The sequence below is a fragment of the Protopterus annectens genome, chromosome 17.part0 (assembly GCF_019279795.1).
Source record: "Protopterus annectens isolate FY-2018-M chromosome 17.part0, PAN1.0, whole genome shotgun sequence".
Taxonomy (NCBI): Eukaryota; Metazoa; Chordata; order Ceratodontiformes; family Protopteridae; genus Protopterus; species Protopterus annectens.
Window position 1 is genome coordinate 603,705,938 of NC_056751.1, and position 16,078 is coordinate 603,722,015.

General features: G+C 38.8%; 1 protein-coding gene across 1 annotated transcript in view; it reads left to right on the forward strand.

Moving 5' to 3' along the window:
- Window positions 1-12,057: 12,057 nt before the first annotated feature.
- Window positions 12,058-16,078, forward strand: part of TMEM86B (transmembrane protein 86B) — a 183,695-nt gene continuing 179,674 nt past the window's right edge. Inside the window, exon 1 of the mRNA XM_044059215.1 lies at window positions 12,058-12,225. Within this exon, the coding sequence (XP_043915150.1) occupies window positions 12,058-12,225 (168 nt within the window). The remainder of the gene's footprint in view (window positions 12,226-16,078) is intronic.

Genomic DNA, 16,078 nt, shown 5'->3' on the forward strand with positions numbered 1-16,078 from the left:
TGAGTAGTCTGTATGAAACAGAATAAAGTGACAGTGATTTCAGACAATCCGCATAGGACAGATGCTGAAGACCTTGAATTTTCCTTTTGAAGAACCTTTGTTGTCTCCAATTGCTGCAGGTGCTTGGAAAGGTACATACCAAAAGGGGCATTGTACTCAATTATTGGCCTAATAACGGAAGAGTATAGGGAGGTGATAACTTCTTTTTTTCTGGAGGCAATGCCCTTACTTATGAGATGAGCAATATAGAAAGCCCTTCTTACCACTGTGGAGACATGGTGATCAAAGGTAAGTTTGCTGTTGACCTATGTGCCCAGGTCTCTCACCACTGTGTGTGTACTTAGGATGTTGCTATTGATGTTACAGTTAGCAGGAACATCGCTCTAACCGAAAGAGATGATAATAATAGGGGTGGGAGGATGGCATAATGGTTAAGGTGTTTACCTGGCAAACACAAGGTGCAGGGTTTGATTCTCGTGGGTAATGGGGCTAGGCTTAAATAGCCCTGAGGCAAGGGGAATAGTATAGTACTAACCTAACCTATACATTTTTTGCATTGAGTTTAAGGCCATGACGTTTGCGCCAATCATTTGTTTGTGTAAAACCCTCTTGTAGGATGTTGATATCATTTGGAGATTCTATGACCACTCCCAGTTTGCAGTCATCAGCAAACTTTGTCAGCCACAGACTTTTAGTTTTTGCTTGTACTTCAGAGAAATAGATTCCAAACAGTAGTGGTTCCAGGACTGATCCTTGTGGAACACCACTGGTTGCAGGTGGTTTCCCCTATTTTGACAATATGTGTTCAATCAGTGAGTCAGTTAGCAACCCATCTAATGATATAAAGGTTGATACCAGGCTGGGTGAGTTTGTCAATGATGCCTGAGTGAGGGATAGTGTCAAAAGCCTTGGCTAAGTCTAGGTAGGCTGTATGTACAGATTTCCTCTCGTTCAGGGCCTTGGTGACTGTCTTGAAGAAGTCCACCAGGTTTAACAGGCATGATCTCCTTTTGACATATCCAAACTGAGTAGGGTCAAGTGTTTACAGATTACCTATATCTTTGTTGATAAAGTTCATGATGATTCGCTCCATGGCCTTGCAGATAAGGCTAGTCAGGCTAATAGGCCTATAGTTCCCAGAATCAGTGGAAGTACCACCTTTATGCAAGGGAATAACGGTGGCCATTTTCCATTCAGCTAGGACAAAGCCGGTGCTTAGACTGTGATTGAAAAGAGTACCCAGTGGTGTTGCTAATTCTTGCTGGAGCCCATGTAGGATGCAATCTGGGATGTTATCAGGTCCCATACATGCTGTGTTTTTGGGCTTAGAGAGGGCATTTATGACCTGCTCTTTAGAGGTACAAGATAGGGGACAGGTGGTAGGGATGTCATGGAGTACGTGTGGTGGGGACAGGGGGGGTGAAGTTTTCACAGAACCTGTTGGCCAACAGGTTAGCTATGTCCACAGGCTCAGTTCATGTGTTATCATTAACTACCAGTTTGGCACAAATCTGGGCCTTTCATTTTAGGTTACAGATGTAACTAAAGAATGCCTTGTGGTTGTCCTTAGTTGAGAAAGCTAATTTGGATTTGTAGTTTGCTTTGGAGGACTTCACAAGAAGTCTTATTTGCTTGTTTTAGCTGGGGAGGGAGTGTTTCCAGTTTAAGATTGCTCCCTGTTACTCTTAGACAGCAATTTCTTCCTCTTATTGTAAAGCCTGTTAATGGCAGTTGTCCACCAGGCAGGTTTACTCTTCTTTGAGGAGCTTGTTTTGGTCCTATCAGGTACAGATGAGTCATTGCAAGTTATACAGGTGTTTGCATAAAGCACTGGTGTAGAACTCAGCATAGTTGCCAATTCCATCTGAGGGGGAAGGTGCAGTGAAGCTATTTATACCATCCCCTAAAATGTTATAATCTGCTTTGGAGAAATGTTTTAGTTTAGTTGCTGCTGGGGGGGTCAGGTGTGATATTTACTTTGAATGAGACTGATTTGTGGTCAGATCTCACCAGGAAGACCTCACAGTGGGGGTGCTACAGTAGTCCCCCATATTGGTAAGCACCATATCCAGGATGTTGGCACCCTTTGTGTGGGTGTCAAACAGCTGGTCCAGGGCATTGGAGTTAACAAAGTCAAGGAACCTTTGGGAAAGTGAATTTGAGCACGAGTAATTTACACAGTCAATGGATGGGTAGTTAAAGTCACCCAAAACCATGGTGGTTGGATGTGTCTTGATAGACTCAAGTAGATCCAAATAGGCAAAGTGGTTATTCTGATTCATGGAGGGGGGTCCTGTAGCTGGCAATGACTTGAACAGGTGTCCTACCAACAGTTAATTGCACTTGAAGTATCTCCAGGGAATCATACTGTTTAACCAATCTGGAGGTGTATTTATCTTTAATGAATATTGATACACCACCTCCTTTAGTTTTCATACCTTCAGTTTGTGGTCTGAACGTGTGGAAGAAGGTGTAACCTAGTATGGCTGGGGTGCTGTCCACAGCCTTGAACCAGGTCTCTGTGACTGCACAAATGTCTGTGTCTTCCAAGGTAAGGACTGCTTCCAGTGAGTGCAGCTTCATGTTGAGACTCCTAACTTTTAGCAGCATAACCTTAAGGTTGTTTTTAGATGAAGTTTTTATGTTGGGAATTTTGTCCTTGAGACACTTCCTAAAAAAGGAACTATGGGGGTGGCAAGAGCCTTAGCCAGTAGCAAAAATCCAAGGGGTGACAGATGAAGACCATCTCTGGCAAAGCATCAAGGTCTGTCGATCATGTCATCCCAGGCTGATGGATACTGGATCCACTTAGAATGAGACCAGAAACTAAGCGAATCATTGAAGTCAGTCATTTTCTGTTTGTAGTGAGGCATCATCCTAGGTGAAGGTAAAATGCTGCTTAAGGCTGGGGACATATCTGCCTGAGACACACAATCTGAGAGCTCAGTCATGTTTCTCTTCATATAGTCCAGAGAGCTATGTCTTAAGTTGTTCACACCAAAACGGACTATGACAGAGTCATTACAGTACCTGTTGTTGAGAGACTTAAGTGCATGTGCGATATGGTGGATCCTAGCACCTGACAGACAGCTGATGGTGACCTTTTCCTTATCCAGCCTGGTGAGAGGGACATCTGTGTGTCTCATGATGGAATCACCTATGACTAATATGCTTGGTTTTGTGTTTTGCCTTAAGGGCTTGATAGGGGAGACACTGGTGCCTGAGCTATTATGTGTATTGTGCTCTGTAGAGGAAGTATTATGTGTAGCGTGCTTGTGTTTGTTTTAGGTATGTTTCTGGTGAGTGTAGATCAGAGCGTGTGTATGTACCTTTAAGAAGCATTTCCAGCTGTAGCACGTGCATATAAATACTGAGCACGTGTAGGCAGCAGTGCCATTTTGAGAGAACAGCCAGAGTATTAACATGTATGAGTGTAGTAGTCAGTCTATGAGTTTGTTTAAGTTACAAAGCCTCATTTCTGATGTGTTTGTGTGTAACAAAGTTACTTGAACTGAACCCACAAATGTTCGTCTGTTTTATCCTGACCAGACGAGTGACAGTGAGGACGTTCGCATATGTAGGTATGTATGATATGTGTTTGGGTGGAGTAGGAAGTGAGGTGTGCAAAATAAGGAAAATATATACAGGGTCAGAAGTGAGGGGAAAAGTTGGGGGGAGGTTGTCTAATAAACTGAGTTTTTCTAGAAGAATAAGTAAGGGATGTCCTATTTTCCTATTGTTGTTTACAATGTATAGAGCCATTAACAATGAAATAAAGAGGTGCAAACATCCAAGAGTATGAGTAGAAGAGGCGAGAAGACAGTATGGCACTATTTTAAAATAATATGTTTTACAAGTCTAGAACCATATGCCACTGTATTGTGGAATATTTTGAGACAGTTTCAAATGTTTTGGGTTATGAAATAAATGCAGATAAAGCAAAAGCCATATCTTTAAACTCTATGCTCCTATATGAATTAGAGCAACAAAACCAGTACCATGGGGGGCGTCTATATTAGCACATCGAAATTTCACAACTTTGAATGTTCTAATATCGACCCCTATTCAGCGAACGCTGAAAATAGAGAAGCTGCGGAACACCGAATTTCTTCCTAGGGAAGGAATTCGGTTGACTGTTCCTGTGGCTTCGCTATGTTCAGCATTGTGGTGGAAAGTCACAGGTCTGGATCAGGTAAGTGTGCGATTGTGTGGACGTGATGGTTAGGGCAGGATAGGTGAGTTAGGGTTAGGATGTGGGTGAGGTGAGTGTGTGATAGTGACGGACCTTAGGGTTAGGGTTTGGGTTAAGGTAAGTGGATAGCTAGTGGTGTGTGTACAGTTTAGTGTAGGGTTAGATGTAGGATTTTAGGTGTATGTGTGTGGTTTGCTGTTTGTTTGGTGTGTTTGTGTTGTGTGCATGTGTGTCGGAACAGCAAATTTTTTCCCTTGGAAAAAAATTTGCTGTTCTGCATGTTCGATGTTGTCAGGGGTCGATATTAGAACATTTCACATTTTAAAAAGTCGATGTTCTAATATAGGGCCCCATGGGAGGGGCACGAAGATATGATAGAATTCTGAGGGATAGTCTTGGTGCTTTCCTAGAGGCAGCACTTACCCAAATAACAGCTAACATGATTCTATGGCCATCTGAACTTAATCTAGTTTCATCAATGGGTTTCAGAAGAATGTGGCAGAGGTGTTCCAATAGATAGTATCTACCGCAGCTTTGTCAATGTCCTTGGCTCCATCCTGCATAAGTGATGGCTGCTAGGAAAAAAAAACACAGATTCAGTTTAGAACTAAAATGAGGAACTGGAATAAGAGCTGGTAGGACAAAAGCACTTAACAGTTCATATATATTTTGAATAAAAGTATGGTTGCATATATCATGTGTTTTGCTCTTGTTTGTACAGTAAAAAATTTTCCACCTTTTAATGCCTGTGACTATGTGGACCTCATTGTGTTTACAATTTTTTTCTGGTTGTATGGAATACACACTATTTTATGGTTCTTGGTGAACTGGAATAAGACATAGCTGAATGGTAGGTTAAAGACATTTCTGATGAGGACATAGTCTCAGGAATGTGAGGCATGCTGTTGAAGTACCACCAGAGCTGGTCCTGGATCCACTACTCTTTTGCATGTTTGTTTAGGATACTTTATGAAGGAAGGAGTGAAGAGAAGCTGGCTAATCCTTCTTGCTGTGCATCAGAGAAGGATGTGTAGAAGTGTCTCAGAAAGGGCACAGACAAGCTGGTCAAGTGGGATGAAATATGCTGTTATGGTTCACTGCAGATAGACACAAAGTAGGGTATTTGGGTCACAACACCTCTAGAGTGAAGTATCAGCTGGAGAAGTAGGACTGAGGGTGACAGACCAGGAAAATGATTTGGGAGTGTTAATCACATCCAGACTGAACCATTAGGAGCAGATTAAAAAGAAAACTGTGACACCAGCCAAAAGAAAGTTGGGAAGCAACCTCAGAGGATTTACTCCAGAAGCAAAGAGATAACAGCCCTTTGGTACTGGGTTGTGGCTAGGCCACTTGAGTATTTTGTGCATTGATTTAGGCCATAGATGGAGGGACATCAAAGTGCTGGTAGGGTTTGGGGATGAAGGGTAAAGGATATGACCAGAGACTGCAGAAGTAGGAACTCTCTTCACTGGAGATAGAAGAGAGAGAGAGAGAGAGAGAGACATGGCATGGACGGGTATTGCATGTTAATGATAATACTGCATTGCAACTGTGTGCCTTGCAGATTATGCACATCAGTGGTATTTGATGTTCAGTTGTAAAAATGTAGAAGGTGATGCACTTCAGTAGGGGAGACTCGTGAGATGACATAAGTTAACTTCAGTACCTCTAGAACAGACTAAGGAGGGTAAGTGAAAAGTATGAGTGTTATAGGAGGGAGTTAGAAAAATCCGAGTGTTTTAATCACACGTACTGAATGATACAATTCAGTGTCAGAAGGCAAGAGTAAAGACCAATGGAGTGCTGGGATGTGTAATTTTGGTGCACAATCTAGAGTTGCAGATAAAGTCCTACCATTATATGAGCCACTGGAATTCACTTGATTTAAATTAAAGGCTAGCAGTTCTAAAAAGGTACAAAAGAAGAGAAAGGTGAAATGTGACGTGGGTGCATCATGTCATCATAGGGTATGTAAGTATATAACTAAACAGGAAGGATGGAGGAAAAGTTAGGCATGAGTGTTAGCTGGAGGGGAAATACCTAAGAAGCTTACTATGAAATATTACTTTGAATAAAGAGTAATTGGTGGATGGGATGATGGAGTGTAAGCATACAAATGGCTTATTCAAAGGTAACTGTCACAAATGGAAGAAAGCGGATAGGGCAGAAATAGCTACAGGGAGATCCCTGTAAAGTGTGGGAGGTCTTAATAGACCAAGGGACTTTTTGTGTTGATACAAGCTGATAAGTCTCCATGGTTATCATCACTGAATGATGTAACTTAAGTCCATAGCTGTACTGTTCAATTTCCGTCTTTTATAAACTGACATAATTTCACTGTTGTCAACCACTTTTATGAGTTTACGAGTATCTCTGTATGTATTTGAATTCTTCTCCCTAGCAGCTTGACAGAGGACACCCACTTCAGCAAATGTCTCTGGTATTTCAGTGAACTCCAGCAAGAAACATACTTTCTGCAGTTTCTTGACTTTCCTGGCCAGCACTTTCCAACTAGCACTTAGCTTTCAGGTGGTGACCCACCAGGGTCTGATATCTTAATCATGGTTATTACTCTAGAAGTATTCTCTGATAACTGACAGGAAGGCTTGTAACAGGCAGTTCACTCGAGTACTTTTCCATACTTAAATCACATTTGTCAGCACCACAAATGGTTTGTGATGGAGCACTGAACTCATTTATTAGTGAGGGTCATGGTGGGTATGCTGTGTCATCATCAACAAAATAGTTATTTTTGATGTACTGTAGTCTCAGGAGCTGAGACATATAGTAATGTAATATACCAAAACTCTAGCTTCTGGCCTACCTTCCAAGCAAAATCTATTACTTTTTATACCCTTTGCCGTGGATTAGTAGGACTTGACTAAGTGGCCCACCCTTCATGACTCTTAGTGTAATATGACATGTTGGCCTTTTCTGTATGCTATTTATGTAACATCTGGTTGTGCGTTGTGATAAGGATTATTGTTCCCCTTAACATCTCAAACTACTTTTTTAGTACTGCAACACAATGGAGGTAGGGGTAGCAGAGGAATTAGCTCCCTCCCCATCAGAAAGAGAACCAGAAAGATTTTTCCTTCTGTTGTGTGTATTTTTTAAGCAAGAAACATCTTTATTGAATTATCATGTATGAAATAGGCTGTCATGCATTTATATAAATGAAAACGGTTTACTATCACATGTTCATTTGTCTTTTAGACAAATGGAATATGTGCGAAAACCACTTAGCAGAACCGGTAGGGTGATCACCACAATGTTGAAGCTGACAAGAGTGAATGGCCACTGTTCTCAGCTCCAACACTGCGGTGCAGATTGCACTATAGTGGGGATGGGGAAATGTACCCTTACCCTCACTGTAGTGTGATCTCGGAGTTTGTATATATAAGTAGGGGGGTGTGGGGCTGCAGGGGGGGCTTGCTCCCCTGCAAACAGTGTTGGTAGATTTGGGCAGATGTGAGCATTTCAGCAAAGTCGACATTCGATATTGCTGAAATGCTCCGTTTGCTGTTTTGGTTGGTTGGTGTTCCGATTTCCGACCGTTTGTGTCGGCAATTGTCACATTCATCTAACTGACGATCGAACATGTGATAGTAAACCAATGAAAACATACCGTATTAACATATTTGTAGTTGCAAATATTATACAGTATATAAACCTCCTTCCCCCTCTAAAACATTATTCTGCATTTATTGCTCCCACGATTCCCATTTTTTCCTATGTAATTTGCTCCTACCCTTTTCTAAAGATCCCACTTCCAATTATTTTATCTCTGTTAGTATATTCATTGCTTCTAGTATGGTGGGTTTAGATTTGATTTCCATTTTCAAGTAATTGCTTTTTTTTGTTCAAACCACCAGCATTAAACTCCGCAAGGTCTTACTATGTCTAGGCAATTCTGATTCTGTATTACAGCTCAAAAAAAAATTTCCCTAGTTACACCAATTTGCTTATCTAGTATCCCTGACAGAGTAGCCTGCAGGGAATTTTTAAAGTTTGCCAACACATTTCACTCCCAAAAAATATGTTCCTAGTTACCACTTCCTTCTGCATCACACCTCCAACAGTTAGAATCTACCTGAGGAAAAATTCTTTGGAATCTGCATAGGGTATATTTCCAAGCAAAAATTGCAAATCTTCTGAACTTTGTTGCATATTTGGGAGTCATACATATATCCTCCCATTGCATACATATACCCTCCCATTGTTTCTTTGTGAAATCCAGTCTCTCTTCCCAATCCTTTCTGTCTTCCTCTGGTTGATTCCTATAGTTATTGTGCAATATTTTATATGCCCTATAATTGCCCCTTTTTAATAGCAGCTTCTGTTCTAGATTCTGCTAAAAACTCTATCAATGCTGTATTTCACTTAGGATCCACTATTCCTTTCTCTTTGCCTGTACTCTGATATCATTCCTTGTTAGGGAAGGCAATCTGTAGCCTGTAGTCCATATGTATTCTTGGCCTCTTTCCATTCTATTACCTTCCCTTCTCTACTTGTTCTCAATACCTTGGTTCTTTTGCAAGTTTTCTCCTGTAAATTCCAGCCCCCTCTTGCCTATTCTCTCTACCCCTAATTGCAGGATCTCCTTTCTCCATTGATTTAGTTCTTAGAATACTTTCTGCTACTTTATGAATATAATATTCTTTATGATTATTGTTATTCTCCTTAAGGATCTGCATCCAAAATCCCAGTCTCTATTTGTTTCTTGAGCCCCCCCATTTAACCATCATCCCTTTCCACTTTGAATTATAGCTCCCTGCTTGTACTATGTATAGGAGCCTTAACTGTGTAGCTCTCAAATGTACTTTCAAATTAGGTAATCCCAGATCACTTTGTTCTATTGAAAGGATCAACTTATTCTACTTGTCTCTTGCCCTCCTCCCCTTCTAGATAAAATCCTTCAACTCTTATTATTATGCACAACTTCTCTGGCTGATAAAAATATGCCTGACTTGTGTATAAAACTAAAGGGACTAAAACATGTTCACTGTATCTTGCTATCCATATCCATAACAGAGCTTCCAGTTTGCCAGTTTTTGTGTTATCTTTTGTTTAGTCTTTTCCCACATATTCTTAGCTGACATAACAGAATCCTTTTTAACCCATACTCAAAAGTACTTAATTTTACTATGGGGGTGTTGAACCAGTTTGTTTGTGGGTGCATAATATTCAGCTGTTGCCTTTGTTTTATCTTCATTAATTTTGTATCCCGAAAAAACTTGAAACTGTCTCAGAATACTCCAAAACACCTAAATGTACTTTTTTGGTTTTATCAGGTACAAAATAATATCATTTGCAAATAAGGCCAACTTTTCCTGATTACGATGCCAATTATATCTTTGAATTTCTGAGTCCTTTATTTTCTTTGCCAATGGTCTTACATATAACACAAATAAAAAAGTAGAAAGAGGACACCTCTGCTTGTTTCCTCTGTTCAAATGGAATTTATCAGAGAGGAACCTCCCACTTTAATTTTTACTTCTCTGGTTCGATTCTTGGCTGGGGTGCCTTCTGTGCAGAGTCTACATGTCCTACCTGCGTTCGTGTGGATTTTCTCCAGATGCTCTAGTTTCCTCCCATGTTATAAAGACATGCGTCTGGAGCATTTCTCCCTGGGCCGCCGCTGAAAATTGGCTTTGTTCCAAGTCGGACTTTCCTGGTAAACAAATGTTTAAGTAAAAAGATAAATAAAAAATACAAATTTCTAATACTTCTATAGTGTCTCTTGTTATCTTCCTTGTTATAGGCTCCGTAAGCTTGTGACTGCCCTTTCCACTTTCTGTTGCCTGAGTTGTTGTGCTAAAAGTTTTTGTGCTCTAGAATTATTATCAAAAAACAGTTGCTTAACAGCAGTCTGTCTAAACTTGTGCATATTATCGAGGTAATTCCTTATTTTCTGTTTAGCATTCTGCAGTTGCTCCTTTTCTTGTTCTGAGAGATTCCTCCTATTTTGCAATAGTTTATCATTTGTCAATCCCGCTAAATAATTCTTGCTACTGTTTAACCATATCTCCCTTTCTTTTATTTACAACCTAGTTTTAAACTCCAATTTAGTTGTATCCCATTCCTTAGCTATGTTTCAGAAGATAATTATATCTTCTCTAGTAGCTCCAGAATTAATTCCACCACTCATTCCTTAAATTCTTCTCTTTTCAACTGATAGGTGGGAAAGGGCCAGTGTCTCATTTTTGTTTCATTACCTTGTGTTTTTATTTTAGTTATTATTGGTGCATGATCTGAAATAGTTATTGGGTGTGTTTAAAGACCTTCAACTAAATGCACATGTTCCTGTGAGATATAAACTCTATCCAGCCTAATCCAGTTTTTGTATCTTGGTGAGTAATATGTGAATTCACTCCGAACTCCTAGTACTGAATTCACATCTTCCATGCCAAGCATTTTCATAATTTTTTTTTCAAAAATCTACCCTCCTTTGTTATGTTATCCTTCTAGGCCCCCAGATACATCTTCACTGTTGCAAACCAAATTCCAGTCTCCACCTATAAGTAATATACCTTGCTGAAAGCTAATTATTTCTCCCAGAATGTTCTTAAGCTGCATCATAGCACTTTTAGGGGGGATGTGAATGCATGCCAGTGTAATCATCCTCCCTTGCCAGTGGCACCTTAGTACTATGTATCTTCCATTATTATATTTTTTGGACATAATATTAGTGTAGTACCTCGCAGGATGCACATTAGCAAATCCCATCCCAACTGCACCTCCCTGGAGCAGCTGTATGAATATTCATTTCTGTGCCAAAAGTACTGTCATGAATATTGATGGCCAGACAACACCTGCGCAAGTCAAAAAATCATTATAACATTAAAAACAAAATTGAAAAATATTGGTTTACGGAGAAAGGCAACAGTATGAATATTAATTTCTGTGCTGAAAGTACTGTCATGAATACTGATGGCCAGACAACACCTGCGTAAGTAAAAAAATCATCAATTTTATTAGGGACAGCATTCAACAGCATTACAAAATATAGAAACATAGTGCAGAACTGTACTCACACAATCAGCTTGTAAAAAGGCAACAGCACGCGGTTAAGAACCATCTGTTTACTTCAGTTGCTGTTGAGGTGAATCCTGAAAGTCCTTAATGTGTCCAAGCAGGTACAGAAACAGATGGTCATCCTGCTTGCCATATTTTTCATGCCACATGAACTCATCCAAGTGACTATCCGCCATGTGCCTAATGGTCCCATTCATCACCCTGAACTTTTTCTTGCAGTGAGCCCACATGGCTTCTACAGGGTTGGCATGGGCACCTGTCCCAGGGTCCACAAAATTCTGGCTGTGGTTCACAGTTCTGTGGGTGTAATTCATGCCAGCCATTTGAGAGATGCCCCTGTAAGCAGCCCATTTGTCTAACACTATGACTGTCCCAGGTAACACATGAGCCTGGATAATCAGCAATAAAGTGGCTGCATTCCTTTTCTCCACAAAAGTGAGATACCCAGTTTTCTCTATGCAGTTGTATATGCCAAAAATCCACCTGTCCATTCTGGCCAAGGTTCAGCAATGATTATACTTTGCTTTAACCAGTAGACATTCATCTATCTGCACCTCCTGACCTGGATCACCCAGCAGCATGGGGTCCTGCAGAAGTTTCAAGCTGCAGACATCCCTTAGAAATTGATACCAGTCCACCACGAAGGTGGTGGACACTGACAAATGCTCTGCAAGCCTACAGACTGGTAGCTTTCATGACCACCAGTAAAGCATCTTGACCAGGGTTTTGAGAGTCAGCCTGCTCTTATTAAAAAATGTGCCAGAAAGCATCCCAGTTTTACTCCTACACTTTCTAGCCATGCACCTCCAAGCAAATGAAGACTGATGGCGAACCAGAATTGCCCTAGGTCCACACAGCAGGCAGCGTTGCTCCTGCTGTACAATGCTAAAAGACTGCGGAAAGGTGATGATGGATGGCAAAGAAGAGGTAATGGAACACAGGCAGCTGTCATTGATTCTGCTCATTTCTCTGAAGTGTATGGCAAGCCAAGAGTTTCCTGCAGCTGTAGCTGTAGCAGCAAGTAGCTAACAAGTAAAGGTTTGGAAGTGGCATCCCTCCTTAATATCGGCAATGCATTCAACTGCACTGGAAAGGTGTTAATATTATTTGAAAATGGTAATTTGCAAGAAATAAATGAATACATTTCTGCTGCCATCCCTGACTAGAATTATAGAAGGTGTTAATATTCTTCTAACATGGCAATTTGCAAGGAATAAATGAAAACATTTCACAGGTGTTAATATTCTTTGTATGTGTGAGGCAAGTGACAACTGTGCCCTGTTGGTATTTTTAGGTGTTAACAAGGGGGGTATTGTGGTGACACTAAGACATTGTCCTGTTTGATTCTCAGCTAGAGTGTGTTAGATTTTATTAATATAAGGCTGAAATTAATTATGTTGTAAATATGCTGAAAGAAAAAGCTTGCTTAAATGCAGAAACAGAGTTTAGTAATATGTGATCAGCAGTCATACTAAATGACCATGGCTTGGAAAATAAGGAACCTGCTGAATGGACATTTTTCCCTTACAGACTTAAAAACAGGATGTATGCAAGAGCAAAAATGCAAAATCTGCTTTTAAAGAACACTGACATGTTTTTCTGCATATAAAAATGGACACAATATGTTTCCTAAAATAACAGGATGGACACAATATGTTTCCTAAAACAACAGGATATGTTTATGACACTGTGACAATGTGTTTTCTCAAAAATGTTTTTCTGCATGGAAAACAGGATATGCTTATCAGCATTGGCACAAGAACAGATGTTTTTATACACAGATCCAAATAGAATAAAGAACAATGTGTTTCCTCAAAAATATGTTTTTCTACATGGACATCAGGACACTGTTACAGGATATTCACACTGTCAGAAAAGCTGGTCTCTTACAAGACATTGTTAAACAAGGAAGCTTAGTATTGTTTCTACAGGATAAGCAATTCTCCAAAATAGAATACCAAGAGGACTAAAATTGTATATAAAGAGCTGTATAAATCCAGTTATGTTAGAGGTATGGTAGGGACTCATTTGTCCTAAGGTAAATGATATATCTCTCACATCATCTGTACTATATGAGAAGTAAAGTTGGAACAGTACTTTTAAGCTGCAACGTTTGTCCAGTTTGATTTATTATAAAAGTTATTGGTTACTGCTCTTAAAGACAAGTGCTGCAAAGTATATTCTCTCATCAGTGTATATTCTGCAAGTTTCTGTATGCAACAGACTGTGAATGCATATATAACCAGACTTTGAATTTTAGCAGAATCCAGCCAGCAAGACTGAGTGTCTTAAGAACACTTCAAATCCATCACACCAAGCAGTAAGCAGAGCCATATAATTTTTTCAATGGCAAGCTAGCCTGCATTTGAACCTACAATCTGCATTCAAACACAGGAGGAGTGATGGTAAGCCCTGCAGAGGGTCACTTCAGTCAAATTGCAGTAACTAACATTTGTACGTATGTGTAAATCCTAAACAGAAGTATTCCAGTTTATGCAGCTTGCAGTAGTAAAGTTTTTTAGACGTCTACAATCCGGAGTGAGACTAGTTCAAGAAATTTGCAGTGCCATAAATTCTTCAAGAAAAGGTGAATGTCCACTAGCACAGTAGTCCGCTGCCTGTTGTGCTTCACCAGCTTCTCAAGTGACTCTGAAAAATTTCTAGCCATCTGCAATAACAGCTTGATCACCTGTTTTCTTACTAACTGGTAAGACTTTTTTCTGTGTCACATATTTAGTGTGGATGATGTTAAACAGTTTGTATATTCTTAAGATAGTTTATTCATAGACAGTTTGTATATTAGACAGTATGGATATTATTTATAATTCATGCAGGAGTAAACCAAACTTTAGTAAATTGCTATGTTGGTATACACAGCACATTAGTAAATGTAAAACCTTATTAGGGCAGGTTGATAGTAAGGCATTATGCAAATGTCTTACAATATTTGACTGGTATCTCAAAGAAAACCATGTGAAATATGACAAATGTTTATTGTGTGCTTCAACAAAAACTGCATTTTGTGTATTATACCATAAAAAAGTATTGCATCATATTGCTAAAAAATAGACTGTGAAGACAGATCTGTTCATGATAAAGAATTAACTAAGGGTAAAGTGTTTCCATTACATTCTGATATTGAACAGTTATGTCCTGCCACCACATGTGAGTCAAATCAGTTACTGATAGAACCCCTAGTACATTTTGTTACAAAGAAATGTAGTAAACTTCTAAAAGACAGACACAATGAGTTCAGGAAGCTTAGACAAGTTATACATACATCTTTTCAAAAGTGCATAGGAGTTTCAAATTCAGCAGAACAGCTTACTAAAGAATGTCAGAAAGACCATACAATATTACAGGAAACTATTCAACAGCAGTTGCAGGATAAAGGAAATAAATTAGCTGAACTGACAAAGGCTGGGAACTTCCTGCATACACAGTTAATCTGTGCAAAAGAAATATATTTTATAATATGTTTATGTTTTGAAAATGGTTAAACATACATGGTAGGATGGTAGGATCTGATGTCTGGACAAATCATTCTTAAATGTTTTACTTTCATTCAGTTAAAGCAAGACATCTATCAGTACTACAGTAAAGTAAAGCATATGAATGCCATTCATTAGCATAGTCAAAAGGTAAACAAAACTGTTCTAGTCTATAAAATTAAATAAAAATAGATGAGTAAAAATTTAAAGTCACAAGACATGACATGCTTGTATAAAGATATACATATACAAGACAGACATGCATGTGTGTTCTTTTCATCTAAAGTACATCTGTTACAATACACAAGAATAACAGGCAGACAACAGCAAATATAAATAATATAAATATAAATGTGTTGGTTAAACTAATATCTATTTTGTTTTTTACAATTTGTTTATAATTATATAGTAACACCAAACAGTTAACGTTCTGAATTTTAAAAAGAAAATCACAGATGGTATTATTCAAACAGTTTTTGTAAAATTAATGGCAGGACAGTTAAATAGATAAATAAATAAAAAATACTGAAATCCATGTAAGGTAATTGTAAAATGATGTCTATTTATGTTGTATAAATGCATAGTTATGCAAATCACAATCACATTAAAGGAAAAATGCCAAAAAAAATAACTATAGAATATAAAATGTGAGCTCAGACCTTCCTAGACTGAATGAATAGTTACAGGAAATGCTGGAAAGATAAGATAAACAACAAGAATGATTGCCAGACAAGTAGCTTGAGTTTTTCTAAAGCATCATTGTTATTAAAACATAATTGTTAAAATGTTTACATGCAACACTATTTGGTAATTGTAATACAATGTCACAATTGTGCATAGATGTCACTTATAATCTGTTTGCAAGTAAATGTTAAAAGGACAAAAAAAACCTCAGTTGCATCAAGTACAGCCAGCAAATGGGCTATAGTATATATACAGTTCAAATCAATTGTGCAGGAGGGTGTAAATACCTACTAGAGGTAATATACAGTGAAAGCTTTATTTAGTAACCTAATAAAATAAATGTATAACCAAAGTGTTGGGCTGACATACATTCTATTCTCACAGCATAGGGCAGGTAAACAGTGCTGAAGTACTACAGGGGGAGGGGTACTTTCTCAGTTTTACACTGACTGTATAAGCAGTACTGTACAAGGGTCTGAAATAAAGCTACAGAAAAAATAAACAACAAGGGTCTGAAATAAAGCTACAGAAAAAATAAACAACAAGGGTCTGAAATAAAGCTACAGAAAAAATAAACAACAAGGGTCTGAAATAAAGCTACAGGAAAAAAATATCTCATTCCTTGTTGACAATACTCTTTTAGGGAGAGGGGAAAACAGGTGTTAGTGTA